General features: G+C 59.1%; 3 protein-coding genes across 5 annotated transcripts; all 3 read right to left on the bottom strand.

Annotated features, from left to right (window-relative positions):
* Positions 1-2,888: 2,888 nt before the first annotated feature.
* On the bottom strand, positions 2,889-4,150 carry SLURP1 (secreted LY6/PLAUR domain containing 1). The gene is made up of 3 exons (XM_070802314.1): positions 3,989-4,150; positions 3,428-3,547; positions 2,889-3,231 (listed from the first exon to the last, which is right to left on the bottom strand). Exons 1-3 carry the CDS (start codon positions 4,047-4,049, stop codon positions 3,032-3,034), a joined length of 381 nt encoding a protein of 126 aa, XP_070658415.1. The 5' UTR covers positions 4,050-4,150; the 3' UTR covers positions 2,889-3,031.
* A 3,371-nt stretch (positions 4,151-7,521) lies between these two features.
* On the bottom strand, positions 7,522-9,588 carry LYPD2 (LY6/PLAUR domain containing 2). Its single transcript, XM_019973691.2, has 3 exons — positions 9,417-9,588; positions 8,162-8,281; positions 7,522-7,797 (listed from the first exon to the last, which is right to left on the bottom strand). The coding sequence occupies exons 1-3, from the start codon at positions 9,472-9,474 to the stop codon at positions 7,589-7,591; spliced, it is 387 nt and encodes a 128-aa protein (XP_019829250.2). The 5' UTR covers positions 9,475-9,588; the 3' UTR covers positions 7,522-7,588.
* Positions 9,589-18,640: 9,052 nt separating this feature from the next.
* Positions 18,641-24,464, bottom strand: LYNX1 (Ly6/neurotoxin 1). Of its 3 annotated transcripts, none has more exons than XM_019973693.2 (4): positions 24,191-24,464; positions 23,053-23,254; positions 22,760-22,861; positions 18,641-22,552 (listed from the first exon to the last, which is right to left on the bottom strand). In XM_019973693.2, the coding sequence occupies exons 2-4, from the start codon at positions 23,102-23,104 to the stop codon at positions 22,356-22,358; spliced, it is 351 nt and encodes a 116-aa protein (XP_019829252.2). In that variant the 5' UTR covers positions 23,105-23,254; positions 24,191-24,464; the 3' UTR covers positions 18,641-22,355. The 3 variants fall into 3 exon arrangements, with proteins under 3 accessions (XP_019829252.2, XP_019829254.2, XP_070658414.1); XM_019973695.2 differs by lacking the exon at positions 24,191-24,464 and adding an exon at positions 23,995-24,093; XM_070802313.1 differs by lacking the exon at positions 24,191-24,464 and adding an exon at positions 23,798-23,905.
* Positions 24,465-24,693: the final 229 nt, after the last annotated feature.

Raw genomic sequence — 24,693 nt, 5'->3', positions numbered from 1 at the left:
GAACAGAGGGACCATTGTATAGGCCCTCCCAGGAGGGCAGGGATGGGACCCCTGGGACAGAAGGCAGGTGAGTGGTGTGGGGGGGTGGTGTCCGTGCTCTGACCACCTGCCCCAGGAGGGGCCGGCACTGGGGCCTGGGAGAGAAAGGCTGTTGAAAGTGGCTGGGTGTGCAGCAGGCATTCAGCGATGGGGCGGTGGGGCTGGAGAGGCTTGGAGCAGGGCAGTGCTGTGCTGCCAGGGAGGCTGGCTGGAGCCTCAGCCCTTTTCACCTTCCACCTTCCCCAAGGGCCCTGGGGCCTGCCAGGCGGGGCCTCATGCCTGTCCTGAGCCAATGGCCACATGAGGGTCACATGGGCCCCCTCCCAGAAGGTCTGTTTCTCTTCACATGACACATGTTTGCATAGGTCCTGTAGGGAGGGGCGGTGGGGTTTGGGGGATCGTGGCAGGTGACTGAGCTGACCGTTCGTTGCCAGACAGGACAAGTTCCTGGTGGGACCACAGACAGGAAACGGTGCACTCAGCCAGTGGCCTCTAGTAACTGGCTGGGAGCATGTGGGACCAGTGGCTGGGGAGATGGAATGGAGGTGCCTAGGCATGGTCTCGGAGAAGGCAATGGCACCCCACTCCAGTACTCTTGCCTGGAAAATCCCATGGATGGAGGGGCCTGGTAGGCTGCAGTCCATGGGGTCGCTGAGGGTTGGACATGACTGAGTGACTTCACTTACTTTTCACTTTTATGCATTGGAGAAGGAAATGGCAACCCACTCCAGTGTTCTTGCCTGGAGAATCCCAGGGACGGGGCATCCTGGTGGGCTGCCATCTATGGGGTTGCACAGAGTTGGACATGACTGAAGTGACTCAGCAGCAGCAGCAGCAGGCATGGTCTGCCTCGCTTGGCGTGGTGGGGGTGGGGTTCAGGATGGTCATGGACATCTAGGCTGCATGTGGCTGCCTCAGGGGCATGGGGACTTCTGTGTCCACTTCAGGGAGATGCAGACCAGCTGGGTGGGTAGGGGAGGTTCTGGGTCCGCACTTGGAGGACAGGCCCACAGCAGAGAGGAGAAGGGTACCTGCTGACTAAGGGGCCTGGCTTCAGGACTGGGGCGTTGGGAGTGTATCTGCAGCCTAGTTCTCACAAGACCCACTGATCCCATGCAGTGGCTGCTTTTGTTGAGAAGTTCAAGTGACTGTCAGCCCGCATGTGGCCTGGGCACGGGTTCTTCCTAGACCATGCTCCCCCTCCCACACGCCAGTAGGTACAGGACCGTCCACCCCAGGCCCCCGCCCCCTGTGGTCCGTGCGGCGTCTGGCTCCCCAGGTGACCGTTGCCCCCCACCCCCGCCACCTGCCTGCGGGACGTCCGGGGAGGCAGAGCTCCTGGGGGCAGTGGTGGCATTCCTTGTCATCTCTCATGATGGAAGAGGCGCCCTTCTTTCTCTGGCCAGTGAGCGGGGAGGGGGGAGTATTGAGATCTCCCCGCCGCAGCTCTTTGTGACCCACCCACTTCCATGTGACGGGAGGTGGGGGTGTGCGATCAGCACCCACTTGCCTCAAGGCCGCACACCCCCGCAGATGGTGTGGACAGCTGCCGTCCACCCTGCAGCCACCTGCTGGCCACTCTTGTGGCCCCCAGCCATGGCCTCCCCAGCTCCCAAAGGGGTGCAGACCAGCGGGCGTGCCCAGGGCCAGGGCAGGGGCTTGGCGGGCCCCCGTGAGCTCAGGCCACCCTCCATGGCTCCCGGTGGAGGTGCAGGCGGGGAGGACCGGTGACCCTGGCGCCAGGCGAGGAGTCCGAAGGGCGCGCGCCCTCTGCTGGCCACGTGAAGGCCCCACAGGTGCCTGCCACCTGCCTTCCCTGGGACTGGTCAGCTGCCACGCCTCTCCCAGCTGCACACCTGCTCTGCACCCCTGAAGCGCCCAGAGGTGCCCCCCTGTTGCTCTGCTGGCGAGGCTGAAGGGGGCAGTGATGTGGCTTCACTGTGCGCCAAGGTGAGTGGTGGCCCTGGCCTCCAAGCGCAGGGTCACATCAGGGGTGGTCTGGAAGTCTGGCTGTGGTGCAGAATGTGGAGAATCTCCAGCCCAGAGGCCCGACAGCAAGGTGACACTGATAGGCGGGTGTCAGTCCAGCTCCTGCTTCCTACTCTCTGCAGTGGGCTTGAGCAAGGGACCGCCAGGGATAGCTGGCAGGGCTTCCTAGAGCGGAAGGATCCTGGGCTCCAGGGGAGTGGTCAGCCCCCAAGGACACTCTGCAGCCCATCCTTGAGCAGACGGGCTAGACCACGCAGGAAGTGGCCCTGAGCCAGCCCTGGGGGTCCGGGGCAAGCCGACACAGCCTTCGTGTCTTGCACACACACTCCCCTCTAATCTCAGCTGTCCCTGGGGCCCAGGGTATAGTAGGCCTGTTGTCGCAGGAGGTGACTGGGGCCTGGGGAGTTGTGTGGGTGCCCGCAGACCCAGGTACACCCCACCCCACACCCTTCGGAAGACCCAGCCTGGGGGGGCAGGCCATCCCCACACACCCTCTTCCCCAGGCCCCTCCTTGTTGCCGCGGCAGACCTGGGCCCCGCAGACCCACCCACCCATGGAGAACACGATTCCATCCTGGGGAGGTGGCATGGGGTGGGGGGGATGCCTCCAGAACCCCAGGAAATATTCTGGAAGCAGAGTCAGATTTTCCTTTGGCTGAGCAATGAGTCCTGGTCAGACTGCAGGAAGGCATTTGTCCCCTGAAGCCTCTGCCTGCCTGCCTGTGAAGCTGCTCAGAACGGCCGTGGTGGGCACAAGGCTCGTGTGCCGGAACACACCTGGTCCCACCCAGCTCCCCGAAGGCGGCCCCGTGGGCTCTCTGTGTCCAGAAGGAAGAGATGGTCTCCAGCCTCGGTCTATTTATGTATTCCACAGGTTTGGGGGAGGAGGGCAGAGCGCACCCTGTAACGATTCTCCCCCGGGGTCCCATGAGTAGCCTGGTGCCTGCTGAGCTTGGGCCGTGGGCACGTGCCAACAGAGCGGCCAGCTGGCAGCGTTGGGCGCCTCAGGGAAGGAGGTGGCTGAGGACCACGGCCCCCAGGGGGGCCAGGGCCCCAGCACTGAGCCTGGCAATGCCCACGGAGTTGCAGAGGTCGTGGAAGCAGCAGAAGATGGGGTGGGCAGCCCCGATGCTGTCTGGGTCGGTGGCCTCGCAGGAGCTGGCACAGGTGCTGGTCACCACGGGGCTCTCATTGAAAGGGAACTCTGGAGGGAGGGCAGGTGTCAGAGCACAGTCACCACCGCCCCCACTGGCCATCCCAGTCTGCGCCCTTCACCTTGCGCTTCCTGCCTCCTCCCAGGCCACCCTAACTGACCGATGGCCTGGAAGTCACCCGTGCCCCTACTGGGGTTGCAGTGTGGCCCTGAGGTGGGAGCTGGGAGCCCCGGGCCCCCTCCTCACCTGCCTCCACCGTCACCAGCGTGGTCTTGCAGGCTATTTCATTCGGCTTGCAGTAGGTAATGTTCTTGCACAGAGGAAGGGCCGTGGGCTGCTCACAGGTGATGCAACTTAAGGCCTCACCTGGGGGAGGGGCGGGGGCAGACCCTCATCACCCGGCCCTGAGACCCACCCTGGGGGTCACAGGAAGGGCAGGAGAAGAGGCCAGGGGTGGTCCAGCCCCAGGCCCTTCCCCACAGGTCCGCCTGGAGCCTGTGTCGGAGTCCTTCCCTGGAGGACCGCCTTGCCCTGCTGAGTCTCTTCAGGCCCAGCCTCCGGCTTAGACATGATCCCTGCACCGCCCCTCCCCGAGCCCCCACCCCCCAACCCCCCTCCCCCGCCGACCCGAGCCTCGGTCTCCCTGCCTGGAGAGCAGGGCGTGACCCCTGCCCTGGGTGGAGCCGGGCTCAGGACCAGAGGGTCAGGGCGGTCAGCCCAGTTGGTGACCCCCTCCCCGCCCCGGAGGTGGGCTGGGCGAGGACCAGTGCCAGTCCCCCCGTCAGCCAGCTGCACCGCCTCTCTCACCCAGGTGCACAGCCGAGGCTGCGGCGAGCAGCAGGGCCAGCAGGGCCCTGGGGACGGCCATCCCTCTAGTCGAGCCGAGCGGCCGCGGTCTCCGCCAGCTGCCCGTGGGGATTTATACCCAGCCCTTGGGTCCCCACTCTGGGTGGCGGCAGGAGCCGCCAGTGAGTCAGCAGGGTGGAAGCTGGGCAGGCAGCTGGCAGAGGACGCTTAGGTGCTGGCCTTCGGGGCGGGAGCCCCGGATGCTGGAGCTGGCCAGGCCAGCCCCTCCCCTGGCCGCCACACAGGAGCCCCTTTCCACTGCTGAGTGTGGTGCCCCAGGCCCACATCCCCAATGGTTCCCTCATCACTGCCAAGCCCTTCCTCACAAATGGCCTTTAGACCAGGCCTGAGCTTCCCGTTCCCAGCCCCAGACAGCAGGGCTCCCGGACCCGCCGTGCGGCCCACCTCCCACCGCACACTGCCCCACGTCCACCCCTGTGCTCTGCCACTCACTGACCCTACCGCCCGTCTCCCCTGTGCCAGAGGCCTGGGTCCCGTCTGCTGTCTCAGCCTCTGGTTTCTCTGTCCTCTGAGGGTGCAGTGGGTGGATGGGTGGGTGTGTGGATGGACGGGCGGATGGATGATGGATGGTTGAAAAGACAGATGGCTCGGTGATGCTTGAGCGAGTGGCTGGGAGGAAGGAGGAATAAACGGATGGACGATGCATAGGTGGCGGGCGGGCTGGCTGGAAAGGGAGGGGGCACATTCCGGCACTGGAGCCTCGTGCCCACTTCTTTCACCACTTATGAAAGAGTAAGAGAGGTGGTGGATGAAGGGGTATGTGCTGGGTGGAGGGTGGGGGTGGGCCCTGCCGTGGGGCAGGGAGTTACACCCCAGTCTCAGGGCTGGGTGATGTGCTGGGAGGAGCTTAGGGCTGGCACTCAGGAGGCCTGGGTTTGAGCCTTGGCTGTGCTGCCGTCTCCGTATGTGACCTTGGGGTGACTCTCCTTCCTCCAGACTGGATTTTTGTTTTCTGTGATGAAACTAGGAACCCAGGGCAGTTGGAGAGCAGAAGTGACCTGGCCTCGAGGATGGGGAGGTGGTTGCAAGGAAACAAAGGGAATTGTTTGCAAAGGGAGGACCGTGGTTAATCCAGGTCAAACGATGCAGTCACACGCTGCGGGCGTGGCCCAGCACACAGCCGGGCAGCCCTTCCCTGGGGCCTGGGCTGCCAAGGCACGAGGGCTGTGCAAGTGCAGCCAGGCAGGGTCTGGTCTGAGCCTCAGAGACGGTGGGTCCTGGCACCCCCAGGCTTCTGTGCGACCAGGTCTGCTCATGAGCCACCCTGACCCCCTGCTTTTAGATGTAAAGCAGGCAGAGGACCATCAACCCGGGGGGCAGCTGTGAAAACTAGCCAGCGAAGGTTGCGGTGGTGATGGATGTGGAGTGGCGGCCAGGTGGGCTGGTCGGGCTCCAGGCCGGGAGACCCCATGGGCCGTTGGGGCAGGCCGCTGGAAAGCAGCCTTGAAGGAGCCGGAAGACCTTGGAGGTGGAGATGGCAGGGAGGGTGCTGAGGGCAGTGGGGTAGTGACCAGGATGGACACACAGCCTTCCCGTGTTTGCCTGTAGGGCCATGTGTGTGTGTGTTTACTGAGTCACACCTGGGCGCGTAGTCGCTTCAGTCATGTCTGACTCCTCACGGCCCTATTGACTGTAGCCCTCCAGGCTCCTCCTCCATGGGATTCCCCAGGCAAGAATACTGCAGTGGGTTGCTATGCCCTTCTCCAAGGTAGCTACCTGACCCAGGGATCAAACCGGGGTCTCCTGCACTGCAGGCAGATTCTTTACCAGCTGAGCTACCAGGGTAACCCTTACTGAGTCTCAATCCAGAGTTTAAGGCTTAAGTGACCCACGGCCGCCCTTGTTTTTGTGAGAGGCGGGAAGAGCCAGGTGGGAGGGCTGGTGGATAGCTGAGGGCAGGGTCTCCTCCTTGACAGGGTCAGCACCCAGAGATGCGGTCCCGGGGGTGGTGTCTGAGACTGTGTGAACGTTCCTGGCCTCCTGGCCCCCACTGTTCCGGGGGGTTTGTCCAAGGTGCTCTCCCAGCAGCAGGTCTGCAAGGGTCCTGCCCCTGGGAGCTGGCTGGGAATGCGAGTCTTGCCCGCAGGAAGACGAGGTGTGGCGTTCCCAGGGTCCGAGGGATAGGAGGCCTCCGAGGCTGCCCGCCTCCTGTCCCGCAGGCATGGGGCGCCCTCAGTGGGACTCGACTGTGCGTCCAGCGGCTGCTTCCCTCCATCCAGGGGCAGGAAACCCTTAAAGGGGGTGGCGGACAGTGGGGGCTTTCCGGACTCAGGGCTGTGGGCTAGGAGGGGGCACCTTGTGGTGCAGAAGGAAAGCCGTGCAGCCCTGTCTCGATGTGGCTGGAGACTCTGGGTGCTGTGTGCATCCAGGGCCTCAGAGCAGCCTCTGAAATGGGGCGGGGCAGAGACTGGGGGTGCGTCTCAGGGTACCTGGGGTCCATCTCCTGCCCTCCATCCGTCAAGTGCCCAGGCCTGTGCTCATAGGGCCCTGGGGGAGGGGCGGGGGCAGGAAGTGGGTATGAGAGGCCTGTGAGGCGGGGGCTTCCTGGGGAAGCAGCCTGGAGGCTTTGGGCTGGCCCAAGGCCCAGGAGAGACGGAGCTCCCCTCTGCACTGGAGCTTGGGCTGCCTGGGCACCAGGGAGTGGGGCTTGTGAGAGCGGGGCTGGGGGCTTTCTGGGGGACTTTCTGGGGTGGGCTTGGAGAGGGCCTGGAACTCCCCCACTCTGCCCCCTCCGCCACATGACGCAGGGGACCCTGTCACCACAGGCCTGACCCAGGGTAAGGCCTTGTTCAGGGGCTGGGCCGATGAGCCTTGGGGGGCTTCGTGGAGTAATCCCAGGTCCTGGGCCACTCTTGGCCCCCCTTGCCTACCTTCCGCCTGGCCTGGCCTGCCATCCTGTACCCAATGTCTCTGTCATTCAAGGGCAGTCCTAATGCCCCCTCCTCCAAGAAGCCACCCCTGATCCAGCCCTGGTGGACATGGTGTGCCTGTGGGCCCCACTTCCTGTCCTGCCACAGTCAGGCCCCCAGAGCTAGGACTAGTGGGTGTGCAGGTCTAGTGGGTGTGCAGGACTAGTGGGTGTGCAGGACTAGAGGGTGTCTCAGCACTAGTGGGTGCGCAGGACTAGAGGGTGTGCAGGACTAGTGGGTGAGCAGGACTAGAGTGTGTTTCAGCACCAGTGGGTGTGCAGTACTAGAGGGTGTCTCAGCACTAGTGGGTGCTCAGGACTAGAGTGTGTCCAGGTCTAGTGACCATCCCCCCTTACCCCATCACAGGGAGATGGAGGGCCCACAGATGGGGCAGTGGCGTGGCTGAGAGAGAGCCTGGGCCGGGCAGAGAGGGTGGGGAGATGGAGGGGCTAGAATGGCCAAGGGGGACACGGCCTAGGCTGAGGAGCCAGAGCTGCAGCGGGCAGCCCTCCCCCCCATCCAGCGGGTAGGTCTGCTCCCAGAAAACAGATTCAGGAGGCCTGGTGCAGGTGTGGGCCGTGATTCTTCAGAGGCGCTGGGGGCTGGGCTACATGGGGCTGCGGGCCAGGGTCTAGAGATGGAGGCTCAAGAGTGGGGTGAGCAGGAGGAAGGCACCAGCCAGGCTGCAGGGGCCGCCCAGGGTGGGCGCCCCATCCACGTTGCACAGGTCAGTGTTGCAGCAGGACACGGGCCGGGTCCAGCCGATGCCGTCCACGTCCGAGGGCTCGCACTTGCTGGCACAGGACTTGGTCACCGTGGAGTCCCCCAGGAAGGGGTACACTGGGGGCACGGGGGCACCGGCGTCAGGCTGGCCCCCGAGCCCCAGCCCAGCCTCCTCCCACAGCACCCACTCTGGCTCAGCCCCTCTGTGACCTGGCCCCTCCTTCCTTCCACCACCATTGCGCCAGGGGCGCGCAGTGACTTGTTCAGGCTGCCTCGAGGGGTGAGGCCACTCCGTGACTCCCCAGCAAGGCTGCAAGAGCCTCCCATTCCAGGAGGGAGGGTGAGGAAAGAGGGAGGGAGCCTGGCTGCTTGGACCAAAAGCTCTTTCTGGAAATGTCAAAGGTGGTAGCTGCTCTCCGCACACAGGGCCTGGGCTGCAGGCAGCTCCGACTCTGGGGCCCTGCTCACCCGCCCCACTGACCTGTCTCCAGGGAGTAGAGTGTGGTCTTGCACATGGTCTCGTTGACATTGCAGGTGGTGATGGTGACACAGTAGGACACGTTGATGGGCTCAGGACACGTGTAGCATTGCAGGGTGACCACTGGGGAAGGGGCGGCCAGGGCTGGTCAGGCAGGCCTGTCCCTCCCAAGCCTCGGGACTCGAGAGCCCAGGTTTGAGGGGGACAATGCCACCGATCCTCCAGTCGCCAACCAACCAAAACCCCAGGAAGATTCAAGAGCTGCGAGCTGGGTCGCTGAGTCCCGAGGCAGAGTATGCCCCTGGCGGTCGGGCTCAGCCTGCCGGCCAAAGCTGAGATGTTGCTGTGTTGGGGGTGCTGGGGAGGCACACGGAGGTGGGGCTGCACCCACACCTCTGCAGTAAAGGCCCAGGCAGGGGCCCGGAGGGCCTCACTGCAGCAGGTCACCCCCCACACACCCCCGGCGTCCTCATCAGCAACATGCAGGACCCCAAGTGCTGCAGGGGGATCGGAAATCGGGCAGGGAGGTGTATGGTGTGCAGGGTGGGCTGAGCCGGGCCTGCTGTGCCCGCTGGTGGAAGCTTAACAAGGGTGAGGAGGAGAGCTCAGGCCCAGAGGGACCCAGGTTGGTCAGGGTGCGGGCTGGTGGGCTGACCCCTTCCTTCCAGCGCCAGTGCCCCAGCCGGGTCCCTGCAGCCTGGCCCTCCGCCCCTACTGCTGTTACTGTGTCTCCCAGACACTTCTGTTTCCTCCTGGACAGAACAGCCTGGCTGGGGCCCACCCCACCAGCTCCTCCTCAGGTTGGGAGTGGGGCCCGTGAGGGTCTGGGTATCTGAGACCCAAGTCCCCCAGGATGTCCGGTCTGCTTCCCTCTTCACCTACTGCTGCCCCCACCCCAGTGCCTCCCTGGGGTCGCCACGGCATCTCCTGAGTCCTGCCCCAGGAACCACGGCCCCGGAATCTGGGAATGTGACTCTGACCTTGCCCGCCTGCCCCAGCGGAGAGCCCGTCCCTGGTGCCCACGCCCCTGATGAAGGGCCACTCCCCACAGTGGGCACCCAGGGCCTTGGCGGCCAACCACCCTGCCAGTCCCAGCCCTGGACAGCGCCTCCCGCTGTCCCCGTCCTCATCCTCCCTGGGCCCCAGGCACTCCTCTGCCGGTGCCCCTCTGTGCCTGCCCCCCATGCTTTCCTCACCTCCCTGCTTTCTGCCTTTCCCTGGCCCCTGCTGCTCCCTCCGGCCGCCGGGCACCCCTCACCGAGCTCACAGCAGGCGGCCAGCACCAGCGCTGGCAGTGCCAGCCGTGTCCCCCACATGGTCTGGTTCCTGCAGCACGTCGGTCCTAGGCCTACCCCTCGGAGGGGATGGGAGCACCGTGCAGCCACCCGACCCGTCAGCCGTGCAGATTAGGTGGATTGGTTTCCCGGGTGGTGGAGGTACGGAGGCCCGCCCCCTACCCGGGGGCCCCACCCACTTCCACCTGAACCCGATCCTCCGTGGCTCTCCTCCGCCCCTCCCTGCCCCTTCCTCATTCCTCTGCCTCCCGCGGTCTGGGCCCCTCCCCGCACCCTTGTGACCCCCTCATGACCCTTCTCTCATGGTTGGGGGTCCTTGCCTGCCTCTGTAACTCCCTCGGGGGTGCTCTGACTTCTCCCCACCAGACAGTACTGCCCCTCAGGATGGTCTCAGCCTGCCTGGAAGGGAGCGGCAGAGGGGGGCTCCCCTGCACCCTGACTCCCGCCTCTGTCAAGGGCCTTGGATGCCCACTCCTGTCTGCGGTGTTGAGTCCTGGGCTAGTGGTTCTGGGTTCGAGTCCTCCCAGGGTGCCCAGGCCCCAGTGCACGGCTTCTTTGAGGTGGTCACGTGGGGCATCCTGATGGGGAAATGGTCGCCTGGACAACCAGCCAAAATGTGCTCAGAGGCTAAGGGCACAAAGACAGCAAAACTGCTGGGTCAACAGAAAGATCCTGGACGGTGGCAGGGGAGGGGGAGGGGGACACGAATCCTGGTGTCCCCTCCAGGGTCCGGCACGCCTTGATCGGAGCCCCTGGCCCCGCTGCAGGTCAGCAAGTTGACAGGATGGGCCTGGCCCCAGACTCAGAAGGGGGAGAAACGGATCCGGTCCTAGGTTCAAGCAGCACCAGGCACTGCTCCCCAGCCCGCCCACACCCCCACCCCACCCCGCCCCCCGCCCCGGGGGCTGCACCTCGGCCTCTCCAGGGTCTGCCCTGTCTGTGACCCTGCCTCCCCACTCTGGGCCCCACGCTGCCCGAGTCAGCATGGGTAGGAGTGGGACAGGGCTGTTGACAGGCCTGGTTGGCCGGGCTGGGCCCGACTCACCCGGCTCCACCACAGCCCCGCTGGGCTCCTCCCTCCTCTCCCACCGGGTCCAGATCTCACTCCCCTCCAGCTCCACCCCTGCCTTCCTGCTCCAGGGTGTCCTTCCCTCCTCTCGTCCTGAGGCTGAAGTTCTGCCTGGGAACCTCCCACCCCACCCGAGGGCCCCCAGTGGCTTTTTCTAGTCCGGGGGCAGCAGCTCCATGTGGGCTGTGGTCTTTGATCCTGAGACTGGGAGAGCTGCGGCTCCCTGGGCACCAGGGTGGGGAGAGGCGCCCGGCCTTCCCTAAACACCAAGAAGGTGTCAGACGCCCAAGAAGGTGTCAGACCCTGGACCTGGTTCCGGACACCACAGCGAGGGGCGGTGCCAGAGTTTCAGATTCGGGATGAGAGGCTGTCGCAGCAAGTTGACAAGCTGGTCACTTCAAAGGAAGTGCTGGATGACAGCCAAGACGGCAGCCGGGCCTGTCTGATTCTGCCGCTCCCCAGGACGCCGGGGTGATGCTGGGCGCGGCTAACAGGAGCAGACAGCACCTTGCACACCCGAGCTTCCTCCTGGGCCATTCTCCCAGCGGCTGGACCAGCCCAATGCCTTCTGTCCTTAGACCCAGAGACCTCACCTGTCCTTTTCTTCTGGAACAAGTCTGGCCTCTGGGCATTAGCTCCTCCTAGAGAGCCTTTCTGAAGTCACAGCTGTGCACAGAGTGAGGAGGAATGTGCCCCAGCCAGGGTCTGGGTGCTCTGCTGGGAAGCCTCCCTGCTAAGAGGTCTATGCCCTTCCCTGTTCCTCTAGAGGCCTTGGGGTCAGTGTGCACAGTGTGACCAGGGTCAGAGGTCAGAGTGTGAGAGATCAGTGTGACCAGGGTCAGGGGTCAGACTGTGACCAGGATCAGAGTGTGACCAGAGTCAGGCTCAGTGTGTGACTGGGGTCAGGGGTCAGGTGTCACCTTCACTTCGTCTGGGAAGCTCTTGTGTCCTTAGAAAGAACAAACTAGACAAGTAGGTTAAAAAGGCAGGGAGCAGAGGTCAGTAAAAGAATTACTGTAACCGGCAGTCCAAGCAGGAGTAAGAACCAGTAGCAACTTTGATCTTGGTCCAGGTAGAGTCAACACTTGAGTTACCCTCTTCACAGGAATGGAGCCATTTGGAGTGGTCATATATATTTTTTTATGTATTTTAACCTAGTTAAAGTAGTTGAAGGACTGACAACCTGAACGTTAGCAGACAAAATAAATCTTTTTTTTTCCAGGAGAACGAGCCTGAAAGCCAATCTGGACACGGTGCTTTGCCAGGTAGCCAGTTGTCTACGCTTCTCTGAGTAGGTTCTAGCCTTTTAATGTGGTATTAACATATAAGCCAAAGTAGTTGTCTCCAGTAACAATTTTAGTGTTTTTCTAGGTATGAGAAGATGTAAGAATTTGGGCTCAAGAAAATGCTTACATGAAGATATCTAACTATCTGAAGGCCTGTTTTGTCCGTTTTCCCAGAGCACAAACTGAGTGCCTGATTTCTGCTCTCCGCCCTGAGTTCCTTCAGGGGGCGTGAAGGGCAGCAGCTGTAGTGGCGTGATTTGACCTTCGCAGAGGCAGCAGCGAGTGCCAGTTTTCAGTGGGCAGGGCCCCTTCACAGCCACAGGTTGGCCACGGTTTGGGGGCATTTCGTGACCATTTTGCCCCTCGGTGCCGGGAATGCTTACTCCCAGGTCTGTCAAAGACTTCACTCACGGGCCACTCAGTCTGCTGATTCTGGACCAGGCCCCACGAGTAGCCAAAGTCTCTGGACCGCACCTACCTTACCGGCCTCTTGGTCCAGGGAAATAGTCCCTCTTGTTGCTTCTTCTTCTACCTGCAGTCACACTATTACAATCACTGATCTCGTATGGAACTGTAGCCCACCATTTTATCAGGGGCTCAGTCACACACTTGGTAATGTAAGAAACAACACTTTTTGAAACGGGCAATATAGAAAACTATAATAAATAATATATCAAATATATTATATTTATAATTTATATTAAACATATTAAATTCTGTTAATAAAAAAATTTATTTACCTAATTTTAATTTAATCTTAGAAAGCCCCCTCCCTTTTTAAACAAATCTTGAAGAGGTTATATTTTTGCATGGGCGTCAGAATGAAATCACAGCCCTCTGTGATGACAGGCTTAAGAAGCACGTTTAAAATCTCATTGCAATTCAATAGGCAAAGCAACTTGGTTGCTGCTGTGACATATAGCATTTTAAGAGAGTAACTAGAGCCATGACTAATGACATTTACCGGGACATGTCAGGTCTTTACGAATTCCATTTAAGTGTTAGAACACCTGTATTAGTAACACGTACCACAGAATAGTTACAGTGTAACAAGGTATTCACTTAGCAAAAATAACAATGAAAGATTTCAAAGGCAGTTCAACATCTTAAGAAAATTTGTACCCTGTACAAAACTCTTTTATCAGGTTTCCAAAAGCTCCCTTTTTTACTTTGTGTATCCAAAGTAAAACTTTTCCCACACAGAAACAGTCACCTGTGAGCCAGACCTACTTCCTTTTCCCTTAAGAAAATGCAATTTCATTCCTCATACCGTGTTTACCAAAAACACACATCTTCCTCTCTTTAAGGAACCAAGAACTGATCTTTATCTTAGCATTCATAGATGGGACAGCATAAATACCAGTGATAATTTCTAAAAGCCTTTGCTTTCTTATAGAAAACATCTCAGGATGACACCAACCATTCTTCATTAATAGTCCAAAATGCCTTTAGTTTTTCTGTAAGAGGAAATTAGTTTCCAGTTATCAGTGTTTCAGAATCTTATTTTATTTAGAAATGACATAGCTAGTCAATAAACTTTTTCATCACTTAGTTTAGCATAACCCTAGAAATTCAGGTTACCAAAATCTGGACAGACTGTTTTAGACAAAGGTCCGTCTAGTCAAGGCTATGGTTTTTCCCATGGTCATGTATGGATGTGAGAGTTGGACTGTGAAGAAGGCTGAGCACTGAAGAATTGATGCTTTTGAACTGTGGTGTTGGAGGACTCTTGAGAGTCCTTTGGACTGCAAGGAGATCCAACCAGTCCATTCTGAAGGAGATCAGCCCTGGGATTTCTTTGGAGGGAATGATGCTAAAGCTGAAACTCCAGTACTTTGGCCACCTTATGCGAAGAGTTGACTCATTGGAAAAGACTCTGATGCTGGGAGGGATTGGGGGCAAGAGGAGAAGGGGACGACAGAGGATGAGATGGCTGGATGGCATCACTGACTCGATGGACGTGAGTCTGAGTGAACTCCGGGAGTTGGTGATGGACAGGGAGGCCTGGCGTGCTGTGATTCATGGGGTCGCAAAGAGTCGGACACGACTGAGTGACTGAACTGAACTGAAAGAATAATTATTCTTAACAGAGTTTATCTAAAAGCTCCAGTCTAATTTGCATTCTTTCCTTAAAAATTTCTTCACTGGAGTTACTTTCCTTGCTGACAAAACTTGTAACAGATATAACAAAATTTTATTTAACTTATATTAAATGTAGTCACAATGAAAATATTATGCTTAATGTTAATGACTCTTAGACCTGTCTATATGAGATCAATAAGCATTAATACCAGCTGTTAATTTAATACTAAATACTTCACAGTTTACATGAACCTGAAATTTATTTAGCTTAATTTTTCTTAGAATTAAGTGCATTTGTACTTAGAATTACAAGTTTCATTTGTAAGTGCTTCAGTTCATTTCAGTTCAGTTCGGTCGCTCAGTCGTGTCCGACTCTTCGCGACCCCATGAATCACAGCACGCCAGGCCTCCCTGTCCATCACCAACTCCCGGAGTTCACTCAGACTCACGTCCATCGAGTCAGTGATGCCATCCAGCCATCTCATCCCCTTCTCCTCCTGCCCCCAATCCCTCCCAGCATCAGAGTCTTTTCCAATGAGTCAACTCTTCGCATGAGGTGGCCAAAGTACTGGAGTTTCAGCTTTAGCATCATTCTTTCCAAAGAAATCCCAGGGCTGATCTCCTTCAGAATGGACTGGTTATAAGTGCTTACTTTTCTTTAAACCAATTGAATAGAGTTCATTTACAATTAAACTCAGCAATATTATCTAAAGACAAAGACACATATCGAGACACACATATATACCTGAACAGACAGAGATGTCATAGTTTCTGATTGAGATTTAAAATGTCTCTTAGCCCCTCTTTTTTCCCCTTGGCTTGAAATTCTATTAAAAATTACCTCAAAGCTAAAGTTTCAGGCAAGGTGGGCTGTGTATCTCAAGGACATGATAAGAGTTAACTTCAAGTTTTCTCTAGGTATATATTTTTTTAACAAGCTTTGTGAATGTTGCTCAATTGTGTGTGACTCTCTGTGACCCCATGGACTGTATAGTCCATGGAATTTTCCAGGCCAGAGTACTAGAGTGGGTAGCCTTTCCCTTCTCTAGGGGATCTTCCCAACCCAGGGATTGAACCCAGGTCTCCTGCATTGCAGGCAGATTCTTTACCAGCTGAGCCACCAGGGAAGCTCAAGAATACTGGAGTGGGTAGCCTATCCCTTCTCCAGGAGATCTTCCTGACCCAGGAATCGAACCAGGGTCTCCTGCATTGCAGATGGATTCTTTACCAACTGAACTATCAGGGAAACCCAAGCTTTTAACAAGCCAGTTTTTAACTGCATATGCAAAAAGAACTGATTTTGCAATTTCAAAAAAAAGAAATTTTGTTTCAGCCCATTTTCTCCAGAGTCTAAAGAATATTGTGGCCACACTCTTTTTTTCTTTCTGTGATCATGGTCTCCTAATTAAATTTAAATCAGAGAGTGCTCAAATTGACTCTGACAACAGGGGCAGGTTGACTGATAAAATCTTGTCCCAGCAGAGACTGTCTCTCTGGGGAGGTGAGGCCTTTGTCCTGTCAGAAGAATCTGAAGGAGTAAGGGAAATTAGGGTAACCCTAACCCTAACCCTAACCCTGCCTGCGAGATAGGAGAAATTAAAAGGGAATTTTTTAGAATGTTAGGAGAATTTTTCTGATTTCTTAGGCTTTTGATTATAGGAGAAAGTCCTAGACATAAGGGACCCTCAGTCCATTTTCCCATCCTGTGGCAATAAAGATAAGAGACCCATTTTCAGGTCATTTTTTAATCCCCAACTTAAAGGCCAGGCACTGCTGCAGTAAGACTTAATTTTTTTCCTTTCTTAGCACATCTGTGTTTCTTCTGGCTTAGAAAGGGATCCACCCACATTGAATAGCCTGCAACCAAGAACATAGAGCTTGTAGCAAAGTAATCCAGTATACCAGTATACAATCCATTTAGGAGGACCGGAGCATCCCCTGAATTCCATTCGATCTTATTGTCTGATGAGGTTTTGAGTCATGAATCCATTGAATCATGGCCAGATGTCTCTGGCCCCGCTTCGATACCCTGCACAGGGCGTCCAACCCAGCATGGCCAGAGAAGGGCTTTTAGACCATTGCCAGCGTGTTGCCAGGGCTCTCCTTGAGTGAGGTCTGTTGTAGCATCACAGTCTGCACTAAAGTGGCCAGGCTGACAGGCTGGCTGTTACAGTGCGCGGGCTGTCAAGTCCTGGAGTGAAGGGGAACTCCTAGAGGGACACAGGTGGCCACAGTGGGAAACGCCACCGGGGTCAGGATCTGAGGGTTGAGAGGTGGAAGCATTTCCACAGAGGATTTCTGGACACAGAGTAAGATGGGAGATTAAGCAGAAGAAGAACCCCAAGTGTATCACTCCACTTGTGTGGAGTCTAAGGTAAATCTTGTTTCCCAAGTTAGAGTAGGTAAGAGAAAAAGTAAAGAGCTGGGAGCAGGCCGGTGAGCAACATCGGGGGAAAAGATGCTGGAAGGCAGGGAGGAAGTGTTTCTGGAATCCTCCCCCTAGAAGGGGGAGGTAATTTTTGTACCCTAGGAAATAAAGCGCGTCAGGTAGCAGGGTGCAGTTGTTGGAGGCAGGGGCAGGTGCCGAGCTCCAGCTCCCAGCGTTTTACTCACAACGTTGATGAAGACACAGTCCTTGGGCATGGGGTCGTAGTGTAGGCAAAGTGAGAGAAAGCGGGAGATAGGAAAGAGAAGAGAGCCTGGGCTCCTTCACCGAGCTGATGAAGCCTTGTAGGTCTTGGGAAGGGAACAATGCAGAGGGAATGTGAGCGCAAGCCAGTTCCCATGGAGGAGAGACAGAGAGCAAAAGTCAGAAGTCTCCAGCCAGCAGCGTGGGCGAGACCTGCAGTTTACCTAATTCCCAGGTTGCAGCCCCCTCCCTGCCACCCCCGGGGATTAGGCACCATTTGATCTCAGCGAGGCAGCAGTGAGCAGTGGCATGAGGCAAGATCTTAATGCCCTGCCCAGGAATTGAACCGAAGGAGCCTGAATGAAAACCAGGGATTCTAGCCACCAAACCAGCAAGGGTTAGAGGCTAGAAGCTGTTTTCTCCTGGATCTTTGCCCCTTGTGAAAAATGCATTTATCACGTGGGCAGAAACTGTAAACGCAGGTACAAAGTTTATTATTAGAGACATTATGCAGCAGCAAGTGGGAGGACCATAGAGAAATGGTTTAGCTGAGATAGAAGCAAGGCAGAGATGCACACCCAGAGAGGAAGGGTGTGGGCAACCCCCCTGCTGAGGAGGAGCCCTGTAAAGAGGCCGTTAAGTCATTTCTATTGGTCAGTTCTTCTGGGTCTTTCTCTTCCTTCGGGCTGGTTATCTGGTTTCTTTCTCCACACCTGACTTACCCTGGGACCCTCCCCTGGGATGTGCACACACCCCTCAGCCAAGATGGATCTGTAAGTGAAGGCTTCTGAGAGGGGCAAGACTCATTATGGTCTGAAGTTACCCCTTGATTTTTGACCCACAAAAGAGCCTTTCTGTGCGTATGTAGTGTCTCCCTTATTCCAAAAGGGGGAAGTGGAGATCCCTTCATCCTTTACTCAAACAGGATTTTGCACTGCTCTGTCCTTGCCATGACTATTGCCTTAAGGCATTCACAAGAGAAAAACACTGGGAAAAAAAAAAGAGAGAGAGAAAAACACTGACTATTGACTCTGTTTCTGTTGTTACTTTCCTGTTGGAAGGCAAAAGAGAGGCTGACTGTAAACGCCTTAACTGGAAACTACCTGTCTTTTGCCTCAGGAGATGCAAACAGGAGGCCAGTTGTGAATGTCTAACCGGGAGCCCACGTATCTCCTACACCAAGGCCTGCGAGCCCACTCCTGTCCCTAAGCTTGCAAATGAATCTCAAAGCCTCAAAAGCGGAAGCTTCACCAGCACGCCAGCCTGCAGTGAGTAGGTGGACCAGTTGTCCTCCAGAAAGCCAGAGCAACAGTCCTGTTTTCCCATCGGTCAAGTGGGCCTCCCTCCAGAAGCGGTGGCTTGAGAGGCCTGCCCCCTGGGGAGTGATGATGGTCATGATCTTGACCGTTTGCTCGGGCCTGTGGGTGTTTGCCCAGTGCTGGGGAGGGGTGGGGTGGCGAGGAGCAGAAACGCCGTTGCTCTTAAGAGAGGCCCCGTGATGGGTGCCAGCCCGGAAGAGTGATCCTGAGAGCAGGAGCCAGACCTCCTGGGAGTGACGTGCCAGGCAAGCCATTCTGCTAAAACGGGCGATGTGCTGTGGGGGCAGCAGAGGTGACCGTCTGCAGGGGCCAGTCCTGCCGGCCCAGGGGCCCTTGTGTGTCCACTCTGGCAGCCCGAGAGTGGCTTTTGTCCTTCCCTCTACCTGGTGGGCCCCTCTGGGATGGTCGGTCTCAGACCCCGCCCCCCAGCAGAGGAAGAACTAGCTAGTGTCAGGAGTAGAAAGCTGGGTGCTGGGTGGATTCCTGGGGTCCTGCCTCCTCTCCAGCCCCATCAGCCTTTCCCAGGGGCCAGCTGGGTGAGCTGGTAGGTCGGTCTCACTTCCTGGGAACCAGAACCAGGGCTGGTCCCAGTGAGCCCCGGGGCTTCTCCTGCCTTTCCTGCTTGGCTCCCCTCCCCTGGGTTATCATCTGCCCTGGTCCAGGGCTGGCTCCAGGGCCAAGCCTGGGAGAACCAGGGTAGGTGGGAGTCTAGGAGGGACAGAGCCAGCAGGACCAGCCAGACCAGACCACCGGGGTTGAGTGCAACTGGGTGGCTGGTGAGGACCGAAAGAAAGCAGGTACATGTATTCACTCATTTATTCACTGGCTTGAGGAGGTACAAATGACATCTCTGGTGTACACAGAGGGGGGCCATAGCCTGAAGGCTATTCCATGCCCCATAGTGGCAAGGCTTGGGGCATGGGCCTGGGAAGTGCCTGGACCTCAGCAAGTGGACTGAAGGGGAAGGGCACCATCTGTTCATCCGTCCGTCCATTCATTCCCCTGGGGCCTCCGGTGTGCCGGGCCCGGGGTGGGCACTTAAGCCACAGCCTCCCTCACTCGCACCAGGCCCCAGTTTGGTGGGCGCTATCGTCCTCATTTTAACCACAGAACAACTGAGGCTCGGAGATGTGAAGAAGCAGCTCCAGGTCAGCCTGAGCGGCAGGACCCAACAAACTTGGCGGGGGGTGGGGGGGCTGGGATAGAAAGGAAAGAGGCCTTTCAGTTTCTTTCCACCTTTCTCAGAGGGTTAGAATCATGAAGAGACACATTTCATTGCCACAAATCACACGCTACAAAGGGAAAAGGAGAAGCAGCCATCCGACCTCCCCTCTGGAGCGTCGTCCACACCCGGGCACCAGCCACGGGGCACCCATGCCCTCCTTACATGATGGCGCCAGAACCAGTCCGGTTTCTGGGTCAGAGCTCTGGCACTGGCTTCTCAGCTGGACTCCAGACAGACGGATGGCGCAGGAGCCCAGGGAGGGCGGTCCACAGAGGGCCTCACCTGCTCAGGCAGCCGCTACTGGGACGCACAGGCTGCTTCCGGACTTGAGATGCCGCCAAGAGCTGCAAGGATGAGCTTGCCCACAGCCCGCCCTGCGAGGCTCTCGTTTCTGTTGGGGCCCCACGGCCCTGACACAGGTGGGGAAGGGGTCTGGCCCAGACAAGCCTGCGGTGCTGGGCGCCCCTCTGCCCTCCTCTTTGCTTTCCACCCTGGTCCAGCGCCCACACACCGGGCTGAACCCCTTGACTGTGGCATTTATGGCTTCTCACACCTAGCTCCAATGTTTTTCTTCTAAGCTTTCCTGACCTGAAGCTGTTATAATTACTTTACATGCTAAAATCCTCTTAAACTTATTAACCCACCTTCCCAGCTTCCCCTTTCTCTCCCAGCTGATGGGAGAAGCAACTGCACGGTGGGGCGGGGTGCGTGGGGGTGGGGGTGGGGCGGGGTGCGGTGGGGTTGGGTTGGGGGTGTGGTGGAGCAGGGCAAGAAGTCCAGCCCGCCTTGGGCAGCCACTTCATCTCTCTGTCTCAGTCTCCCTATCTGTGAAAGGGGCAGGTGACGGCTCCTACACGTAGGGCTGTGCTGGAGTGCTTAGAGCCACAACTGCAGGGAAACTGGCAGCTGTTAGTTACTAACCTTCTGGACAGTCAGTCCCGGCAAGTTCACCTGTTTGGTGTCCAAGGCTCTGCTGGTGCTCCTGCCTGTGCAAAGCCACACACTTCCCACCAGGGGCCGGGCCTGGGCAGGAGGGGAACATCTTCCCACAGCTCTGTGCTGGGTTTCTCCCCCAGCCAGGCAGAACCATCTGTGCGGGTGGTGTGGGCAGACTGGTCCCTGGCACTGCGGCAGTGCCATGGGCGTTGGCAGGGGCCCGGGTCAGCGTGGACAGATGGATGCAGGAGGCAGGAGTAAGATGCTCCCTCCGGCCCCCAACACAGCACTCTCAGCTGCCACTGGAGGCAGGGCTCCACCACATCCTCGCTGGGACTGGGCCGGGGGAGGGATGACCGGTCTGGCCGAGGAGCCACTAGACCCGGGACAAAGCGCTTGCACAAGCTGTCAGTGACCCAGCTTCCCAGGCCTCTCATGCTGAGTCAGCAGAGTGGTCTGCCCGCGGCTGCCCCCGCTATTAGCCTGCACGTGCAGCGGGGGGTTTGGTCTCCTCCCTGAAGTGGCCCACTCCTGGGGGCTGTGGGAAGAGGAGCTGGGGGTGGGGTGGTCAGGCTTCCTCCGAGCCTCCTCCAGGGAGGGGCTCACAAAGATTGGGCGGGACACCCGGTCGCTCCCTGGGCTGAGCACTCCTTCGGGTGCGGTCCTTCTGCTTCGTGGCCCTCTGCGAAGTCCAACCCAGCCCCAGCTAAGGACTTCCTGCCTCGGCTTCCCCAGAGCGTCCAGGTCCCTGACGTCTGGGGGTCTCAGAGGGAAGCTTTCAGGAAAGAATTTCCAGCACAGGTCCCCCTGACAGGGGCCACGCTTAGCGGCCAAAGCTTCTGAGTTCCAGGGACAACCCCCACGAGTTGTGGGGTGTGGGCTGTGCCGGCTGGAAGGCGCTCCTGCCCCTTGGCCCCTCAGCAGACAGACCTGGGCTTCCGCAACCTGGAGGGGTGGGGCTCACCTGGGTGGGTGGGTACCCTTTAAATGATAAGCTTTCTTGGGTCCCTGGGCTTTCCTGGTAGCTCAAAAGGTAAAGAGTCTGCCTGCAATGCGGGAGACCCAGGTTCCATCCCTGGGTCAGGAGGATCTCCTGGAGAAGGACATGGCAACCCACTCCAGTATTCTTGGTCTGGAGAATCCCAAGGACAGAGGAGCCTGGGGGGCTACAGTCTGTGGGGTCGTAAAGAGTCGGACGCGACTCTTCCTGGGCCCCTGGGGGTCTCGAGGCCCAGCGTGATTTGGGGGCAGCTGAGAGCTGCTCCTAGGGATGAGGCAGAAGCGCTCCAGCCGGTGCAGAGCTCTCGCCTCCCCGCGGGCAGGGTCAGAGTCGAGGGGCCGCGAAACCCCCGGGACAGCTGGTGTGGCCTTCGGGCCCGAGGCCGGCGCACCACGCTCCCCTTCAGTCGGGACCCTGTTGCGATCGCCCGCGGCCAGGGGCGAGGGAACGCCCACTGCGCGCGGAGGGAGCAAGGCCCGATCCTTCTGCTGTGATCCCTCCTCCCGTCCTCTGCCTCTCCGGCCTCCCGAAGTCCGCCTTCCCCTCCTCTCCGGCCGGCCCAGCCCGCCCAGTGCGGCCAGACCGTCCGGAGAGGGCGTCGCTCCCGCCCCCGCGTGTCCGTGTCCGACGGGGTTGGGTGAATCCTTTCGGGCACCCGGCAAGAGTTCACTCCGTAAAAGGGCGCCCTCCGCCAGGCCTGCTTAAGGCAGGAGGCCAGGCTTCGGAAGGCACCCTTCCCTCCTGGCCGGCCCAAAAATAGCCCCGGGATCAGCTGTCAAGCTCCACCAAATATAGCCTGATCTATCCAGACCCAAGTCCTGCGCAGGGGCCCAGCGCAGGATCCGGAGGGCCCTCAGGGGCGTCTTCAGGCTGAGCTAGTCCCTCCCCTGCCACAGCCCAGGGGCCCAGGCCTGCCTCCCTCTGCCCTCCAGCCCCCTCCGCCCCAGGCAGCCCTCCTGGAGCCCCGGAGAGCCTACTTCCTGGAACCGGCCCCCACCCCCGGGGCCCCGATCGTCCCTCCCCCTCCAGCACACCTACAAGGCAGAGGGGCCAAAGGGCCCCTTCAAATCAGTGTTCCTGGGCCAACAGCACACTGTGCCCATGTTCCAATCCTTGGATGAGGAGAGGCTTATCTGCCTCGTCAAAGCCAGAAGCCTTGGGAGGTGTAGTCCCACATCAGCCTTTAGGAAACCAGATCACAAACGGGAAGCAGACCTCAGGGTGGCTGGGGGAGGTCCAGTCCTCTTGCAGACAGTCCTGGGTGTGGCTGGGGGGTCCGGGGAGGGCAGAGGGTAGGTGAGGGGTGCAGGGGGAGAGGGTGGGGCTATGCTGCTCAGGGCTTTGCCCTCCCTGGCTTTAGAACAGACCCCAGAGGGTGGCCAGGAGTATAAGGGCCAGAGCCAGGGTCGCGGGGGTGGCAAGGCCAGCGCCATTACAGAGGTCATACTGGCAGCAGGAAGTAGTGGATGCGTGCTTGGAGTAGCCGTCGTACACAGTCTCAAAGCAGCTGGGCACACAGGACTTGCTCACCTTCATCCTGGTCGGGGTGTAGTCTGCAGAGGGGGGGGATGGCAGGCCAGGACCCTGAGAGGGGCCAACCCAAGCATGCAGGGCCATTAGGCCAGGATCCCCTCTGCCTGGGGCTCCCAGAAAGGATCCTGGAGCAGGTGGGAGCCTCCCTCTTCAGCCTCCCCCATTCTACCCTCTGCCCCGCCCCGGTGCTCCCCAGAGAGAGCTGGGGCAGCATCCCAGGAACTCACAAGTGCGCGTCGTCATGCAGTAGGAGACCATGGCCGGGCAGCGCATGGGGTTGAAGCAGTTCTCCCCATTGTAGGCGCACACATGGCAGTCCAGAGCCTGAGCTGCGGCCGGGGAGGGGCCGCAGGGAGAGGGGGTCAGAGAACAGGGAGATCAGCCCCCAGGTCCCATCACCTTCCCCAGGAAGAACTGGAAGGAGAGGTGGTCACTGGGATTTCTGCCACCATCCCCCCAGCTCAGCCTGGCTGACCCCAAAGGTGGGTCTGTCCATCCCTATGTTCTCCATCCATCTTACCCACAGGGAGGCCCACCAGGGCCACGAGGAACAGGGCGAGCAGGGGCGTCATGGCCGGGGGCTAGAGGGCAGAGTGAGAGCAGGGATGTGGAGAGCGGTTGGTCCTTGATTCAACTCAGGCCAGGGCTGGGGCAGGGCACAGAGAGGGTGGGACAATCCCCTGCCCCCCTGGAGCTCCTGGTCAACTGGAGGCGCTGTATTCCTGCAGAGAAGGGAGCAAGGACGGGAGGTCATAGCAGGGCCTGAGGCACCCACAGGGGGCTTGGGCAGAGGGGCCACCCAGTTCAGCCTGGAAGGCTTCCTGGAGAGGGAGACACGAATGAGATGAGAAGGAAGCAGGGTGGGATGCTTCAATGAGAGACACCAGTGCCTGCAAAAGGCCAAGACCCGTGCACACCAGATGAGGCAGTGCCACAGCTAGGGTGGGGTGCCAGGTGAAGGCTGGAGGAGAAAGCTTGAATGCTAGGCCAGAACCCACACCCTCCCTAGGGATGGTTGGGGCAGGGGCCCTAGGGAGCTGGCACCCAGCCCTCCCCAACCCAGGACCCTGAGTACAAGGGCGCCCTTGGGCCCGGGAGCAGGTCTAGCCTCACTGCTCTCCTCCCCTGTGCCTCTGGTGTGTCCTTGCACGGACTTTGAGGGCTCAGCAGGGGCCCCTCTCCTGGGAGGCCTCTGGAGCCCTCCGCCACCGCCGGGCTCGCGGCATTGGTGGGCTGCAGCTCTGTCCAGTCTGCAGGGGACGCACTCTGAAAGGACTGCAGGGGGGCCCTTGCCAGGACAAGAACTTCCCAGCCGGATCCGCTGTCTGGAGCGGAGATGCCCCCTCTCCAGACAGGCTCTGGGCGAAACCGACAACTTCCCTCCCTGCGCGGAGACAGTCCAGCCCCGCCTCTGCGCCAAGGGGGGCTAAATCAGACTCTCCCCTTCCAGAGAACAACAAACCCGTTTTCCATGACCCATTTTCAGGGCGTCCCCCTCGGGGTACAGAAGGTCTGAGTAAGGCCGGGCCCGCAGCGCCAGCTCTTCCCCGCCCTCTCCAGGGGAGCCCCGCCCCCGAGACTGCGGTCCCAAGTTGGGGGATGACCTCAACCATGACCTTCATTCACCACACCGAGGCCCCGTTGCGCCTGGGACTCACCCGTGGCCGCTCTCCAGCCCCTGCAACTCGGGTCTGACAGCGCGGCCGTCCCTCCGTGCGCCCCGCAGAGACCACGCCGCGTTGTCGCCCCCGCGGCAGAGCCGCCCGTCGCCGGTGACCTCACTGCAGGCCCCGCCCCGCCCCGCCCGGCCGGCCCGCGGGCTCGTCCCTCTTGCGGGGCTGGGACCCCTGGCAACAGTCCATGGTGCCCAGGCGTTTAGGCCCCGCGGGAACACCCACGCGACACTCGGACGCACGCGCACCGCGGGACACGTCTGGCCCTGCCTCGCTCTCTCTGTAGTCAGCCCCGCACCCCAGCAGCCCGTGCGTCCCCTCCTTCCTTCCACTCAGTTTAACAGGGAGGGGTGGAGGTGGAGTGGAGCCGACTTCTGGACCGAGCTTCTGCGTCCCCAACCTGGCCCTCCTTTACCTGCAGTGTGACCTCCGCAAGCCACCCAGCATTTCTGGGCCTCCTCCCCACACCTGGTCCCACCCAACACAGG

This window comes from Bos indicus, chromosome 14 (assembly GCF_029378745.1).
Source record: "Bos indicus isolate NIAB-ARS_2022 breed Sahiwal x Tharparkar chromosome 14, NIAB-ARS_B.indTharparkar_mat_pri_1.0, whole genome shotgun sequence".
In the NCBI taxonomy this organism is placed as follows: Eukaryota; Metazoa; Chordata; class Mammalia; order Artiodactyla; family Bovidae; genus Bos; species Bos indicus.
Note: the sequence above shows the minus strand (reverse complement) of the source record. Positions and strands in the feature narration are given on the sequence as shown.